Source organism: Sminthopsis crassicaudata, chromosome 5, assembly GCF_048593235.1.
Source record: "Sminthopsis crassicaudata isolate SCR6 chromosome 5, ASM4859323v1, whole genome shotgun sequence".
NCBI lineage: Eukaryota > Metazoa > Chordata > Mammalia > Dasyuromorphia > Dasyuridae > Sminthopsis > Sminthopsis crassicaudata.
This window is the reverse complement of record NC_133621.1, coordinates 104,887,765-104,906,066: the sequence shown is the minus strand read 5'-3', so window position 1 is coordinate 104,906,066 and position 18,302 is coordinate 104,887,765. Positions and strand designations below refer to the sequence as shown.

The following is an 18,302-nucleotide window of genomic DNA, read 5'->3' as shown; positions in this document are numbered from 1 at the left end:
ATTATGGAGTCACAGTCCTGATCATAGAAGATTAACAGTTTACATATTAAAGGATTACAGGGTTTAAAAAATGATAATGCAAAAGATAAAAGAGCTGGGATTATGATAAAAAGTAATACATTCACCAAAACTACCTAGCAAAATGCAATATTTAATAAAATGTTTGAATAATATTTTTTAAAAAATTAATGAGTGAGAAAAAAGAGAGAAAGGAGAGAGAAAGAATGAAGAAAATTATCTCACATAAATGCACAAAAAGAGCTTTTACATAGAGGGGCAAGTAGGGAGGCCAACACGAACCTCACATCCAAATCTGTTTGGAGAAGGAAAAAAAATAAACAAACATACACAAATCCATACTCAATTGGTAAAAGAAATCCATGTTATCAAACATGGAGGTAGAAAATACATATGATATGATGGCATACTGATGAGTCAACTAAAAAAACTAGTAGAAAAAATGGGAAACTTTAACAAAATTACAGGAAACAAAATAAACCCACGGAAATCATCAGCATTTCTTTTTTACTACCAAAAAAAATCCAGCAGAAAGATAGAGAAATTCCATTTTAAATAATTGCAAATAATACAAAATACTTGGCAGTCTACCTGCCAAAACAAACCCAGAGACTATATGAACACAATTCTAAAACACTTCATCCAAAGAAAGATAGATCTAAACTACTAGAGAAATATTAATTGTTCTGGGTAGATTGAAACAATATGATAAAATGACAATCCTTTGTAAGTTACTTTATTTATTTAATGCCCCTTCCATCAAACTACCAAAAAATCATTTTATAGAGTAGAAAAAATAATAACAAAATTCATCAGGAAGAACAAAAGTTCATTAATTCCAAGGGAATCAATGAGAAGAATCTAAAAGAAGGAAGCCTATCGGTACCAGATTTCAAACTATATTACAAAGTGGTGATCTTCAAAAACAATCTAGCACTGGCTAAGAAACAGAGTAATAGATTGTGGGATAAATTAGGTACACAATACACAGCAGTAAATGAAGTTAGTAATCTAGAATTTGATAAACCCAAAGATCTGAGCTTTGTACGTAAGAACTCACCAAATGACAAAAATTGCTAGAAAACTGGAAAGCAATTTGGCAGAAACTAAGCATAGACTAACATCTTATGCCAAGAAAAGGTCAAAATGGGTAAATTGATTTATAACATAAGTCAGTTAGGGGAGCATGGAAAAAAATGTACCTATTAGATCCATATACAGTAGTTTAAGAGATCACAGAAAGTAAAATGGAAAATTTTGATGATATAATAAAAAGCTTTAGCAAAAGCAAAATAATAGAAAATGAGAAAGAAAACTGGGGGGGGTTGATTTTATAGCAAGTTTCTGTAATAAACATCTCATTTCTCAAATACATAGGGAACAAAGTCAAATTTGTAAAACTAGCCATTCCTTAGCTGATAAAAATGGTCAAAAGACACAAAAGGGCAGTTTTCAGAAATAGAAATTGAATTATATATATATATAGTCACATTTTAAAAATGCTCTAAGTTACACTGATTAAAAATTAATTTAATTTAATTAATTAGAATAATTAAATAATATATATTATATATTATATATTTTATATATTATATTTACATATTAATTAATTAGTTTAAATAATTACATAAGTATGTATAATTTATTATATGTAAATAAAATTATTAAATAATAATTAAAATAATATTTAAAAAAATAAAATAATTAAAATAACTGAGATAACACATCACACTTATCAGACTAACATGACAGAAAAAAAAAATGACAAATACTGAAAAGGATGTGGAAAAATTGGGACATTAAGGCACTATTGGTAGAGTTGTAAACTAGCCCAATATTTCTGGAAAACAATTTGGAACTATGTTCCCAGAGCTATAAAACTATGTATACCCTATGATTCAGCAATACCACTATTAGGTCTATAATGGCTAAACAAGCTGTGATATAAGATAGTAATGAAATACTATTATGCTTTAAGAAATAATGAGCAGGATAGTTTCAAGACTTACATGAACTGATGCAAAGTGAGGTGAGCAGAACCAGAACAATGTACACAATAATAACAATTCTGTGAGAATTATCAATTTTTCTTATTCACTCTGATCAATTTCAAAGAAACATGATGAAAAATGATATCCTCAAGAGAGAGAGATTTGATGAACTCTGAATACATATCAAAGCACACTTTTTAAATTCTCTTTACGTTTCTCTTTTATTGCCTTTTTTTTTTTTTTTTTTTTTGCAACATGACTAGTATGGAAATATGTTTTGTATGACTTCATATGAATAAATCATATCAAATGCTGGCCTCAAAGAGGGAGGAATGGCATGAAAAAAGGAGTGAATTAGAAACTCAACACTACTTTAAAAGGCACATTAAAATTGTTTTTACAAGTAATTGTGAAATATTTAATGAAATAAATTTTTAAAAAAATTTAGAAGATGGTAAACTGAGCCTAAAACCCAAGAAGGATATATGGCTCTGATTTAAATTCTGAATTCAATTCAAATTAAATTAAACAACATTTTATTAAGCATCTTCTATGTATATAGTATTTATACAAGACATTGAGAATACAAATACAAAAGCAAGAGTCCATGCTCTGAAGGAATTTATATTATATTTGGGGAATAAAGAATGTGAACAGATAAAAAAGAACATAAAAGATATTCTGTGGAAGAGGGAAGGAGGACTAACAATTAGAGCAATCAGAAAAAAACTTTTAAGAGGTCAAAACTAAATTGAGCCTTGAAGTCTAATATTCAGAGCTAGAGGTAAGAATGCATGTATTCTACTCATAAGTGACAGCCTGTATGAAAACAAAGAGATGAGAAAGGAATAGTTAATTTCAGGGGACAAAGAGTAGGCCAGTTTGAAGAATTTGTAAAGGAATTTCATAATATGAAATTAGTCTAGAGAGGTAGGTGGGAGCCAGACTGTAGGAGGCTTTAAACACCCAGCTGGTGATGAATTTACATTTAATCCTATAGGTAATAAAGAACGACTGAGTATTTTTAGCATGAGAATGATACAGTCAGATCTGTGTATTATTAATTTGACAGCTGTGTGGAAGAGAATAATTGGAAAGGGGAGAGCCTGGAATCAGAGAAATGGATATGAAGTCTATTTGAATGGTATAACTGAGGTGATAAAGAACTGAATTACAGTAGTGAGCATGTAAGTAGAGAAAAGGAGACATATGACAGATTTTTTTTTTTAATCTTAATAGCATTTTATTTTTCCAAATACATGCAAAGATAATTTTCATCATTAACTTTTACAAAAATTTGTGTTCCAAATTTTTCTTCCTCTCCTCCTCCCTCTCGCCTTCCCAAGATAGCAAGCAATCTGATATAGGTTGAACATGTGAAATTCTTCTTTTTTTTTTTTTTTTTTTTTTTTTATTTATTTTTATTTTATTTTATAATTATAACATTTTTTGACAGTACATATGCATGGGTAATTTTTTACAACATTATCCCTTGCACTTACTTCTATTCAGATTTTTTCCCTTCCTCCCCCAAACCCCTCCCCCAGATGGCAAGCAGTCTTATATATGTTAAATATATTACAGTATAATTTAGATACAATATATGTGTGTAGAACCGAATTTTTTGTTGCACAGGAAGAATTGGATTCAGAAGGTAAAAATAACAGTTTACATTCATTTCCCATTGTTCCTTTTCTGGATGTAGCTGGTTCTTTCCATCATTAATCAATTGGAATTGGATTAGCTCTTCTCTATGTTGAAGAAATCCACTTCCATCAGCATACATCCTCGTACAGTATCATTGTTGAAGTGTATAATGATCTTCTGGTTCTGCTCGTTTCACTCAGCATCAGTTGATGTAAGTCTCTCCAAGCCTCTCTATATTTCTCCTGTTGGTCATTTCTTATAGAACAATAATATTCCATAACATTCATATACCATAGTTTACCCAACCATTCTCCAATTGATGGACATCCATTCATCTTCCAGCTTCTAGCCACTATGAAAAGGGCTGCCACAAACATTTTGGCACATACAGGACCCTTTCCCTTCTCTAGTAGTTCCTTGGGGTATAAGCCCAGTAGTAGTATGGCTGGGTCAAAGGGTATGCACATTTTGATAACTTTTTGGGCATAATTCCAGATTGCTTTCCAGAATGGTTGGATTCTTTCACAACTCCACCAACAATGCATCAGTGTCCCAGTTTTCCCACAGCCCCTCCAACATTCATCGTTATTTGTTCCTGTCATCTTAGCCAATCTGACAGGTGTGTAATGATACCTCAGAGTTGTCTTAATTTGCATTTCTCTGATCAATAGTGATTTGGAACACTCTTTGTGAAATTCTTCTAAACATATTTCCATATTCATCATGCTAAGCAACCCAAAAAAAAAAAAAAATCAGATCAAGAGAGGAAAAAATACAGGAAAGGGAAAACAAAAACAAGTAAACAAAACAAACAAACAAAAAAAAAAACAAGCAAACAGCAATAACAATAACAAAGATGAAAATAACTATGGAATGATCCACATTCAGTCCCCATACCTCTCTCTGGATGTGGATAACACTTTGCACTGCAAGTCTATGGAATTGCCTTGTATCACCTCATTGTTGAAAAGAGCCAAGTATGACAGATTTTTTTAAAGATAAAGTTAAAAAAATAAAAAAACAAACAAACAAACAAAAAAAAACAACTCTGGAATTGATAGGAGAAGGAAGTGTGAAGGAAAAGGAAGAATCAAAGTTGATTCTTAGGTTGTGAACTAGAAGGGTAGGAATGTTCTCCACATAAATAAGTAGGAGAGAAAGAATAGGTTTACTGAAGACTCAATTAATGAATATCTATTAAGTACCACTTTGTGTCAGGCACTATGCTAAACAGTAGATACATTAAAAAAAAGTCTAAAGGCAATCCTCCCCCTCAAGAAACTCAGTCTAGTGGAAGAGAACACAAATACATACAAATGAGCTACATAAATAGGAATAAATAAATAGGAAATAATTAGAAGAGGAAAGAAAACAGAATTAAGTCATGTGGCGAAAAGGTTCTTATAGATGTGTGGAACATAAAAAGACCCTTATCCAAAATAACTACTCAGAGATCACTCAAAGTAGAAAACAGAAAGATTGTTTGTTAATCCTCATGAGGATGAGCAGTCCCACCCCAAGATAAGGAAAAGAGAAAGCTCCCAGCAGGAGGAAGCTAAAGAAGTAGTAAAGATACACAGCTTTTATACAAGAGATTGCATCACATGTCAGCATTGAGATGGGGGGAGGCATCTAATTGGTTGTTGCTATCCCAAGAGATTGGAATGGAAGGTTCCTAGGAAACAGAAAATCAGGCCTTCAGGCTTTAGATAATCAAGCAGATCATGTTTAAACTAGTAGTCTAAATATCAATAAATGTCATCAGCTCAGGTTAAGTAAATATGTTTATAGCTGGCTAAGGCTCAAGTAAATTTGGGCCTGCACATATTGTACTTATGCAGGTCATGGAGACATAGAAATAATGAAAATAAATACAGAAAAAGAATTTACACATTCCCATAAGTTCTTCACCTTATCTCTCTATTCCACATATAGACAAGGTTTAAAGAAAGCCAGGGAAGTCAACTTGGGGCACTGGGGGAGAACATTCCAGATATGGAAGACAACCAGACAAAATATTCCCAATCTGAGAGCTGGAATATCTTTCTTGTGGAACAACAAAGAGGATATTAAATTCCATCTCACATTAAATTTGAGATAGGATAACAAGTTGTCCAGCAGGAAGTTGGCAATATAACAGTGGAGATATTTAAAAAAAAAAAAAAAAAAGTCACTTACATTTGGGAAAGAAGCTTATAGGATACCTAATATATCAGAGGTGGAGGTTAGCTAGATAATGCTCCAGCAAAGGAAATTGAAAAAGGTCAAAGAACCAGGAAAGAGCAATGTCACAAAGAGCAAGGGAGGAAAGAGTGCTCAAAAAGAAAAAAGGTGCTCAACAGTATCAAAAGCTACAAAAGGATCAAGTAAGATCTACAAAAAGACAATCAGATTTGGCATTTATATTACTTATGTATAACTCTGAAGAAAACTTTTTCAGTGAAGTGGTACAAACAAATGAAAAATGAGTAGAAAATGAGGAAAAGAAGGTAATAAATATAAAAGATCCTTTCTTATCCATGAAAACAAGAATAGTAGTTAAGTGCAGTTTAAGGGAATGACACATCAAGTAAAGAATTCTTACAAATGGGAGAAACATAGGTATGTTTGTAGGTAGGAGGGGAAAATTCCTCAAATGTTGTGACTAAAATTGATATGATACATTAAGAATTAATTAACTGTAATTAAGAATAAATCACACAGTTATGTAGGATATTAAGGTTTATAAAATGCTTCCTCAAAATAATCCAGTGATATAGGGCAAATATTACTGTTTCCATTCTATAAATGTGGAACATAAAACTCTCAGACATTAATTGATTTTTGTCAGGATCACAAAGCTAGCAAGTGATAGAGTTAGAACTTAATTTAGATCTTCTAGTTTTAACCAGTTCTCTTATGCCACACCACGCTACCTGCTTCATGCATGTGATAGGATAGCACTAGTATAATGGTCTTTATAGATTCAAATGAAAAAAATAATTACCAGCCAGTGACTAACAAGGAGCCTTTTTTAAACTTCCTTGAGAATAGTTATATAAATATTAGAGTAAGCAAACAAGAACAGCACACACGATAGGAAAAGCCCTAGACATAATCAGAGGATGAAGGTTTTAATATATCTCTGCCAATTTTGTAACTTGAGCAAGTCTCTCAAACTTTCTGCATCTATCATCATCTTCCTCATTCTCTCCATCATCCATCACCATCATCATTAATAATTCATGTTGTAGAAAGTCCTAATTTTAGCTTACAAAGCACTTTATATATGTTATCTGATTTGATTCTCATGCCAACCCTGAGAAACATTATTATTATTTTCATTTTAGAGAGAAGGAAAAAAGAAAACAAAACAAAACAAAAGGCTTGATGAGGTTAATAAGAGTCAGAATTCAAACTCAGGTCTTTCTGGCTTAAATCCAGTATTCTTTTCATTTGAAAACTAGACAAGTTGGACTAGGCCCCATTCTATGACAAAACCAGTGAAGGGCATTAAGTGCCATGTTTATTCTGAAAATGGAATGAATTTCTAAGTCAAGTATTTTCAGGTCTGAGCTTCTTGGGATTCTAGCCTAATGGAGTCACAAGCAAGGCTGGTTTTGATGTCACTGTCTAACATGTTAACATAAACAGAGTCATATCACAGTCTCTATAGCTGTGGTTCTCACATACCACCTGCTGTAGAGGAATTATCTTGGCTAGGACCTCAGTGCTGTAAAGAGATCCAGATTCTTAATTACTCAATTTTAAGAGTCTGTCTAAAAAAATCTGCCACTGTAGGCGTTGGCAGATGCTGTAGCTGTTTGAACACTGAATATTCAATTGTTAAGAAAGATTTCATTATATACTATCAAATAAAAAAAAATTTAAAAAACATGAACTTGGAGGGAAAGTTTAGAATTAGATGACTTAGGCACTACAAAAACTACTTTCCTTCTAGAAGAGAGGCAGGAAGGATTGAGAAGGGATGAAAGGCTCCCTCAGATCACTATAGTATTGAAAATATTTTTTCAAAAATCTCCATATTGAATATACTTAACTTTCTGTTGATTGTCTCTCTTATTCCAGCAACCTGAAATATATGACTAATAATTTTACAAAATAGTTTTGTGTAAAAAGGGAATAAACTCTAATGACATCACTTACTTTCTAGAGGAAAATACTTTCTGTTTCAGTCCTGTATGTCCTCACTTCTTCTCTATAGCTAATTTTTACCTGATTCTGACATCATTCTTTTTTATAAAAGTTCCTTAAGACATGAAATGGCTTTGATTAATTCAAGGAGATGTACAAGCCCTGTTCATACTTTACCCTGAGTTATGATTGATTAATTCAATCAAGAAATGTTCTTACCTAACAAAAGTAACTTATTTTAAGTGGAATAGGGTAATCAATAGAGCTCCACATTTATATTGATGTTTCTAAAGCACAATTCTGATCATGTCACTCCTAACATCAAGAAACTTCAGTCTTTCTCACTCATTTCTAGGATTACATCCAAGTTCCTCATTTTGAAATTTAAAGTCATTCACAATAAAACACCAGTTTACTTTATTATACATTATTATATTATATATATATATGTACATATATATATATACATTATTATATATTTCCTTTCTGTATTCCTTTACACAATCTATATCTAGAACGTTAATCTTCCTAGAGTATTTTTCAAAGGTTATAAGTCAAATGCTACCAGGTAAACAATGCCTTTCTTAACATCCTCATTTCAATGTTTTTATTCCACTGTGAAACTTTGCATTTAGTTTTGGTTTAATTTTTACGTGCTGATCTGTGCATACTTACTCTCCCACTTCTATCTCCTATAAATTGTAAGACCTTTGAGGCAGGGGCTATTTTGTTTTTTTCTTTATATGGTTAACACCTAATACATTTTTTTGCAATTAGATTTAACCAACTTGTGAGAAGCTGAGGAGTGAATAGTAGATGTGCTAGGGTGACTAGGCAAGGGTTGTGAGGAGAATCGGGAGAAACTCTCATTCAGCATTTCATGCAGATCTGTCTGAGTAAATTATTTTGTGATGGCCACTGGTTAAAGGCATGGTACTTACTTTATGTAGAAGAAGTGCAGCAAAAAACAAAACTAAATGGAACAAGGTGATTATCAGATTTTAGACAGGAAGAATAACATAGTAACACAGTTCCTAGGGTCAGTGAGTGAGTAATACCAATTCAGTTAATACCTTTCTTTTAGGTGACAGACAGTGATCATCACTTCTGTTTGGAGCTCTCAAATGTAGTCTTAATGGGGGAAACCCTGAAACTACCCTTTCTGACTTTAGGGGGAAAGCCATGGGGTGAATTCTGAGAAACTCTCTTGACAGAGACCCACCCTTCAGGGCAGTTAAATGGTTTCATTAAGGTTAGCCCAGGACCACTCCCTACTTAGCTGGAAGTAGTCTCATTTAGCTGGAGATCTGGACTTCATATTTCTATAGAATAACTGCACCCTCTATTGAGCTGAAAATTATCCCAGGCCAGTACCACTTCAAGTAGCTGGAACTTAAGTGGTCTTATTCAACTGGAAATCTAGACCTGGGGGCAGTGACAACAGTGAAGGAATTTCATTCAATTGATCTCTTATAAAAAAAGGAAATTTTAAACTCATAATTTGCAGAGGTCCAAAGCAGGAATTATGCCATGCCAAGGGTCCTCTCCTCTTGGCATAATTGCCTACCAGACCCCTGCCTACTGTGAAGACATTCTCTTCTCAGCGATAACCCCTTATTTCTCTGCCAGGATTTCTCTGCTAGGACCTTTATTCTCTGCCAGGACTTTGCCACTGAGGAAGTCAGTCTTTCTAGCAAAGCTGGCTTCTGCAGTGCCAACAATAAAAATTACTTTTTTTGCCACTCATATTTTGGGTTCATGAATTATTTCGCGTTGAATCTGCGCCAATCAGAAGGGGATTCTCACACCTCAACTCTCTGCACTGCTACTAACTGCGTCAGTCTGGTTACTTCCCTCCTTTATCCCTGAATTTTTCAGCATGGGTTCCATTCTTTCCTCCTATGAGCTCTCAATGTTTGTCAAAAGTTCATTCAAGATCAAGAACAAAACCACAGGAACCAACAGAATCTAGGTAACCTGACTAACTTAGAGTCTGGCCTACCATATTTTCATGGTAACAACTTAAGGTAGAGAAATCCCAAATTATATTCATTGCAACTTCAAGGACCATAACTAGTACTACTAAATAAAAACTCTTTTAAAACCCTCAACGAAAATAACTACCAGTTGTTAAAAACAAAAAAACAAATACTGGTCAATTGGAAACTCAACCTAGGTGCAATTATTAGGGAATAATCTAATTCATACCCTAATAAGACATTCTAGTCACTTCCTACTCCATTTTGCTTCTACCTCTCTCATTTTTACTTTTTTAAATCGTGTCTCACTCTATGACATTCTATCCGCTCTTTATTATTTTTGATTTTACTTCTTTTCCATATCTCTCACTCTCTCATCTTCACTTTCTCTCATTTTGTTCTTCCCTCTCTGCACTGAACCTATAAAAAGAAAAGTTATAAATATTTATAAATGGAAAAAGAAAGTAAACTTACTTTGATTATGATATGAGGTTGGACAGATAAATGAGTGATTTACTATATTAATATATCTGTTTCAAACAATCTCTATAGATTAATGATAGTTACATCTAGGCTGAGTAGGAGGAAAAGATATGTTAATGCTTTTGGAAAACTGTGTGGTGCTTTCAATGATCCTAAACTATATTAACAAAAAATCAATAACTTAACAATAATAGCCCACCAGTGATACACTCTGACTATGGTTCCTTGTCCACCATGATCTTAAAAAAATTAAAATGATAAAGAACCAAAAGGATAATGAAATTTCATGGCAGACCTAAGCAGCCTGAAGTATTTTACTCAGAATAGCTTTTGTTCAAGGTGATACTTGTGGTGATAATGAAAGACAAAAGATGTATAGTCTATGTATGCATCTTTCTTTGCAAGAAATGGATCTTCTTGGGTTGATTTGATAGACTGTAAATGGGTACAAGACTCCTATTTGATGAGAAGTAGGAAGGATTTGTAATCTCTTGAAGACTGAAATCACACCAATGAGTTGCTAGCAATGACCCCAAAATGTGAGCAACTAATGGCCTTAACTACTGAAGCATCCTCAAAAGATTTTTATTTTTTTAAAAATATGAATCTCCAATAACAAAAACATTAAAGGAAGTCTATTCTGGGTCTCTTCCCCTGCCCAACCAGTCCACTAAGAAAGGAAAATGCCAAGAAACAACTTTGTTTAAGGGTACTACATACCCTTTCTTCTGTGCTTTTGCATAGACTCTGGACTCTTCTTCCAACACCACCCCCTAGCATCACCATGGGTTCAATAAAAACAAGAAGTGTGCATAGCACACATTGGAAACTCACAAGGAGAAAGGCATACAGAGCTGTTGTAAGCAAAACACTATATTATTGCCACTGGATAAGGTCCTAGTAAAACACTGCATTCAGGACTTCTGGCTGGATTTCCCTTCAATTCAATTAATTTCAGACCTTCATTGACAAGCATTGTTGCTCAGCAACCTATTACATAGTTGTTGAGTAAATAAATGTTACAGGCTAGCAGTTCTTATTAGTAAGATTTAACCACCAAAGAGTCATTTTTCCTACAAAATACCAGGCTTAAAGAAAGAAGGCAATTTATCACTTCTTAAATGTAATAATACCCTCTAATGAGGTTAGGATTCACTGACTATGTTAGGGAACAAACTGAACCTCATAAAGCAGTTTGAGAAATGTGTTCCCTCTGAAAAAAAACAAACAAAAAAAAATGAGAATGGAAATTATAATATAACATGCTTACTATGTGTGATAGTACTGTACTAAGGGCTAGAAATAAAAGCAACCAGAGGATACCTTCAGGAAGTTTACATTCTGACAGGGGAATACAATATATAGAAAGAAAATGCTGGTAAGAGATGAGTGTATAATAAAGATAGAAAGAAAGTAATGAAGTGAGTCTGGTTCCAGGCTATATGTGGACGAATGTGTACTAATCTTAAGCCTCTTGTCCCAGGAAAGGGACTTGGAGTTCCATGGCACCTGTAAGATGGACTTATTTAACACAGGAGACAATATTCATGTATTCCAGAGTACTTGATTACGCCAGAGGGAATCCTGGTGCAAAGAGCTCGGGGTAGCTGAACCCCTTACCTTCCCACACTGCTTACATTTTCCCTCCTGTCGCCTTCTGTGTACCCAGTGATGACGGACAAAATTCTGCAAGAGAAGAAAATAAAATGAGTCCCTTTTGGGAAGAAAAATATCAATTAGTTTTCACTATACTTCTAGAAAATAATTTCCTCCAAAGTATTTTCCAAACTTTTATAAAGAAAGGAAAGAATCCCCCACTACACCTTCACACAGGATAATAGTTCAGAACCTGACCCACTTCCTAAAACTGCAGAATTTTCACTTATCAGAGATTATCAGTATTAGGACTGACCCATGAATTGCAGGATAAGTCTTTCAAATCAGGAGTTAGCAGTGAATTCAGGCTGTCACAGATTTTGTTTTTGTTTTTTGTTTGTTTTCTGAGACTAGATTTCCTTAACTCACACTGGCTAGAAGTGCAAAGGACCCATGACCTTATTATAATATTGCCCCAAAACAAAACTAACTTGCTCTACTTTTCTTCCCTGGGTCAGATTGGCCTAAGTAGTCTAGTGGTCCTTGACTACCTGGGGAGCCCTATATTGGTGCTCACCCCTGATCAGTTAAGCCCTACAGTAGCTCAGAATTCCCAAACCCATGTGTTCTGCCATTCTCCATATCTATCAGTAGTAGAAACTACAGGCATGCACCACCACACAGGATCAGGGCTTTTGCTAGACCAGATTATAGTGCCACAATTCCCTCTTAATGTCCTGAGCCAGTTTCCCTAATTGTCCTACCTCAGTTACTCTGCCTCAGGCTATAACCATTCAGTCTTAAACATTAGAATGTTTGATAGGATAAAGGTTTTATATCTTAGACCTCAGGCTATAATCATTCTCTCTCAATGTTTGATAGGATAAAGGTCTTATGTTTTATACATCATTAGAATATCTGGACCCTCTCTGGTAACTTCCTCCATTATGCCATCCTAGGTGCCTCCCCCCATTAGGTCATCCCCATCCCAGATGTTACCCTATAAAAGAATCTTATATCCGACATTTGCTGCTAGATTCTTGGAGAAGATAGTCTCAATTAGCCCTGGGACCAAACCATGGATCCATTTGGTCCCAGCAAATCTCTCCCTTTCAAATAAATTATTATAACTCTAATCTCTATCTTGCCTCAGTTTCTCTGGCATTACAAGATGACCTCTGAGAGAACACTGTTAAGAGAAGTAAAGATCAAGAAAAGAAAAAAAGAAAAGATAAGATAAAGGAGACAGAAGAAAGATGACAGAATAGTCCAAACACATTTGTGGTTTAATCAGTTCAGTTGTATCCAACTCTTCTTTTGGGGCTCCATTTGGGGTTTTCTTGACAAAGATAGTGGAGTGATCATAAGTTGTGTTGTGCCACAGTTCTTTTTTAATGTCCAGACCCAGTTTCCCCTAATTGTCCTATTTAGTTACTCTGCCTCTGGTTATAACCATACCCTCTTATTGTTAGGATAAAGGTCTTTGACTTTAGGCTATAGTCATTCCCTCTTAATGTTTGATGGGATAAAGGTCTTTATCCATTTTAGACATCATTAGAATATCAGGAGCCTCTCCAGTACTTCCCTCCATGATGCCTGCCTCCATCATATCATCCTCATCCTAGGTGCCTCCCCCCATTAGGTCAGCCCCATCCAGGAACCTCCCCCATTATGTCATTGTTCTTGTTACCCTATAAAAGAATCCTGTATCTGATATTCAGTGCTGGATTCTTTGAGATGATAGTCTTGTTCAGCCCTGAGACTAACCATTGATCAATCTCTCCATTTAATAAATTCTATATTGAATACTCTCTAATCTGTTTTGCTCAATTTCTCCTGCACTAAAGTAGGAGCAAATTAGGAGAATTTGTAATCCCTGAAAATTCAATCCAATAAACACTTATCAAGTACCTGTTACATGACAGGAATAGTGCTAAACACTGGGAATACAATTAAAAAAAAAAAAAGTCCCTGCCGTCAAGTAACCTATAATATAATAGGGCAAGACAACACAAGAAGAGGCAAGAAAGCAGGAGTGAGGGAAAAAAAATAAGAGATTAGAAAGTGACTTTCTGATCACTGTTCCTCATATATGGCATTCATTTCCCAGCTCTGTGCCTTTGTACTGGCTATATATCTCAGGCTTTCATTCCTTTCTTATCTCCTACTCTCAGATTCTCTAGTTTCCTTAGAGATTCACATCAAAGGCCACTTTCTAAATGAGGTCTTTCCTGAATCACATTCTCCTTTCAACTTCAAGTATCCTTTATGCCACCAGTCACCTCATTTAGCTTACATTTTATGCATATTTGTATATCTCCCCCAATAGAATGTATGCTGCTTGAGGGCAGGAATGCCATTCTTATCTTTGTATCCCCAAGGTCTAGCACTGTACCTGGAAGATTGTGAATGTTCTAGAACTGCCTGTGAAAAGACTATCAGACACAGGTAACAAGACTTTTTCATATTATTAAAAGGAGGAGAGAGAAAAGGAGTAGAAAAAAGAAAAAGTTAAGTTCTATGGGTCAGTGAAGTTTCTTTGATGTAGTAGAAGAGATGGGGCTCACTCTATTCCTTCAAAAACACTTACCTAGATGATATTTAAGGTCCCTTTTAATCCTAGGATTTAATGATCCAGTATAAGAGGTTTCTTGACTTACCTCAGAAAAAATTTATTTATGGAACATAAATACCAACCTTTTGGATAAAAGGAAACCAATTTTTGGGACTATCAATCTTCAAGTAAAAATGAAATTGTCAAGTGAAACTGACCGGGAAAACCTAGATTGTTTTTCTAATAAAAATAACATGAGGGGGAGGGGAAAAGAAAATCTCAAGAGTTGAGTAAAGTATTTTTGTTGTACTATTTTCTGAGTAAACACTCCCCAAACTAATATTTCTGGTAAACTCTGACCTTTTCCTCCTTCCTTTTATAGGATCATAGATTTAAAGGGGGATTGGTCCTGAGAGATCATCTAGCTGAAACCCCACCCTGACCCAGCCCATTTTACAAATGAGGAATCTCAAATGTGGCAAAGTTAAATTACTGGCCCAAGGTCATTTTAGATTAGATTAGAAGAGCAGGCATTCTAAGCCAGTCTCTCTGACTCCAAGTCCAGCATATTTTCTTGGTTATAACTCCCCTAGAAATTAAATTAGACTTTTATAGCATTATATGAGATGAGTTTGGTGATGAGAATACTTTTAATAATAACAGACACTTCAGTAGACAATTTCTCATCTCCTTCAGTCTTTAACAGATCATTCACTGATAAAAAGCTCATGGACTTTATTGTCTTTCAATAATAAAAGTTTATAAATGGAAATATTCCCAAAAATGATTCTGATTTTCTCTTGATAGAACTTGACTCAGGAAAGTTCCATTCCTGGCCTGCAACCCAAAATAAAGATGTGGGCAAACATTTTAAGATGATATTCAGAGAGATAAGGATCATAGAATTTAACTCTGAAAGAAACTTTTAAAATTATCTAGTCCAAAGCACCTCATTTTTTACAGATGAAGAAATTAATTCTTAAGAGTTGAAATGATTTCCCTTGGATTTGAAATGTATAGCTAGAATTTACAAAGTATTTTATGATTCATACTTCACAAAAGTTATCTCAATTTATCCTAACAAAAACCTGAGAGATGGGTGCTATTGTTATTCCCATTTTTACATATGAGGAAACTGAGGTGGAGGTTAACTAACTAGCCCAGAATCATACTGCTACTAAATTTGTGAGTCTGAGCCTTCCTGAAGTCACTGCACTAGATCTCCCTAGTTGCTTCTTTTCACTATTTGGTGAATTTTACTATATTGCTATTTAACGGATATATGAGATCATTATTGTTCCGTTGTTTCAGTCAAACTCTTTGTGATCCCTTTTGGGGTTTTCTTGAGAGCTAAAAAGGGATCCCAGAGCTCACTGAATCCAAACCCTTCATTTTATAGATCAGGAAGCAGCAGCTCAGTAAAGTCATTGCCCCAAAACATCCAAGGGTTTTAACTCAGGTATCCCACATCCAAATGCTCCACGTTCACCCCTTCTCTTTTTCCTACCACTGACCTTACTGTCTCTTATTAAGGGACAAATGAGGGGAGAAATAGTTCTGAGAAGCAGAGTCAGTGTGATATAGTGGACAGTGAGGAGCTTTGAAATTTGGAGACTTACTTTCAAGCTCTGTCTCTCTGTGACTGGTTGTCACAATGTTATGAACCTCTCTATGACAATTACAAGTCGCCTTGAGAAGTTGTAGTGCAACATTTCCCTTTTATTGTCCTGACTCAGTTTCCCTAAATTGTCCTGCCTCAGTTCCTAATTGTTCTGCTCAATCCTGCAACACCATCCCTCCCTCTTAATCATCATGATCCAGATAAGGACCCTAGCCCTTCCCTACTTATCAGAATGTCTTGGTGCCTCCCCCCATTCTATCATTTATCTTCTTTATCCCAATTTATCAGAATGTTGGAATGTCTGGTGCCTCCCCTCACTCTGTTAGAACCAGATTGATAGCCCATTCCATTTTCAGTCCTCTGACTCCGCCCCTGCCTCAGTCTACCCCTGTAGCTGAGCCACCTGCATATATATGCCATTGAGAACTCACATTGGTTGCTGGATGCTTTGGACATCAGCCCTGGGGGCAGCATGCCCCCAGCACAATCTCTCTCTTTTCAAATGAAATATTAAAAACTCTCTAATCGCTATCTTGCCTCAGTTTCTCTGGCATTACAAAGTTACTGACTGGGCAGCAAGGTGAATCAATGGGCAGAGCACTAGACCAGGAGATAGTGTGTGGTACGGAAATGGTGAAGGGTCACCATTTAATAAAAAAAAGCTGGAGAGAGCTCTAGAGAAAAGCAAAGTTTATTGTACATTCTCGCGAGAAGGGCGTCCCACTCTTCGAGTAGACTATCGAAGAGAGGAAGCGCCTCCTGTGGGCAGGACAGCACCTTTAATCCCTAACGCAAAACGCCCCCTCCCACCACTGACCCTCACCCTCATTGGCTGAGAGTCTTACATTCTAAACGCGAGATCTACCCATGAAATTGAACTTGACCAATAAGTACATAGTTGCCCATATTTGGATGAAATAGGGAGATATCATAGGAGGGGAAGGCAATGTCCTTTACTTGAACTTCAAAGTCCTTCAGGCCTACTAGAATTCTGAAGTAGATGAAGCCTTACTCGATTTTCACAACTGTCTTGAAAGATCTCACCTCATCTCATTCAGTCCCTCCTCTTATTTTGTACACTGAGATCTCTTCAAATTTTTGTAACATAATTTCACATTCCCTATGAATTCCTCACTTCCTTCTGATTTCTGTTGGCCTTGGGCCACCGGCTCCACCCTTACCCTTTTAACAGCATCTATTTAACAGACCCTTCAGCTTTCTCTTCCAACCTGATCATTCCAGATGATGAGTTTTGGACAATTCTGGTTATTAATCTGATCAAACAAGGGATGTAGATAGGGAATAATATAACACCACTAAGAGCTATAAGGCCAAACCAAAGGAGCTGCTTCCACCAGCTTCCCAAACCAGGACCATTTAGAAGTATTGAACAGTGAGGTCCAAGTCTGTACAGGAACATGAGCAAGTTTCCTAATGTTCTTAGTGATTTCCTTCACTAGATTACCATTGTTACCAATCTTTATACAACATGTGGATAAATTTAGTTTAGCACAAACTCTCCCTTCCTCAGCCAACAAATAATCCAGCACAAATCTATGTTGTAAAACAGCCTCTCTGGTTTGAGTAGCTTCATCAGCCAAAAGATCTAGTGCCTCAGCTGTCTGATTGGTGATAATCTCTACAACTGCCTGAAGCCTAATTATCCTGTTCAACATGTATATTGGAGTTCTATATCCCCAACTTCCATCTTGAGCCCAGGTCGCTGGCCCATACTCTTTGACTATTCCTTCTGGAGGCCAGGCCTCACCCCAACCATTTGCATCTCCAGTCCAAGTGATGGAGGTATCTAAACTCCGTTTCTCCCTTCTCAAATTATCATACAACTGAATCCCTAAATATTGGTTTGCCTGTTCAGGAAGAAAGAAAACTTTTGGCCTTATTAGTCCAATATAACAATTCCCTGTCCAATTGAGAGGCAGATGAGTATAGGCAGTTAAACCACAGATCCAATAATGACCCTTTAGAGCAGGTTGTTCCCTTGGAAATATGTCTGAGCTATTCCTTGTAAAAGGGTAATATTGTTGGTCTCTCGTCCCTAGGGGGCTTCCCCCACAAAGGGGTCTTACTGGCATTTTCATAAACCTTGCTCTTTTCTCCAACTACAATTGGCAACTGGCCACTGGCCTGTTAGATTAGAGGTACTCCAAAATGTGGAAAACAGAGTCCCATGTTGCCCGGGTGTCCCTGGGGTGACATTATACCAACCCCATTGGTAACTGTACCCAATGTATATGTTCCCTTTCCTCTTATTCTCTTTT

General features: G+C 35.6%; 1 protein-coding gene across 1 annotated transcript in view; it reads right to left on the bottom strand.

The window, feature by feature from the left end:
• The window catches only part of DGKI (diacylglycerol kinase iota), a 570,574-nt gene that overhangs the window by 310,239 nt on the left and 242,033 nt on the right, over positions 1-18,302 (bottom strand). The window contains 1 exon segment of the mRNA XM_074267817.1: positions 11,873-11,938. Within this exon segment, the coding sequence (XP_074123918.1) occupies positions 11,873-11,938 (66 nt within the window).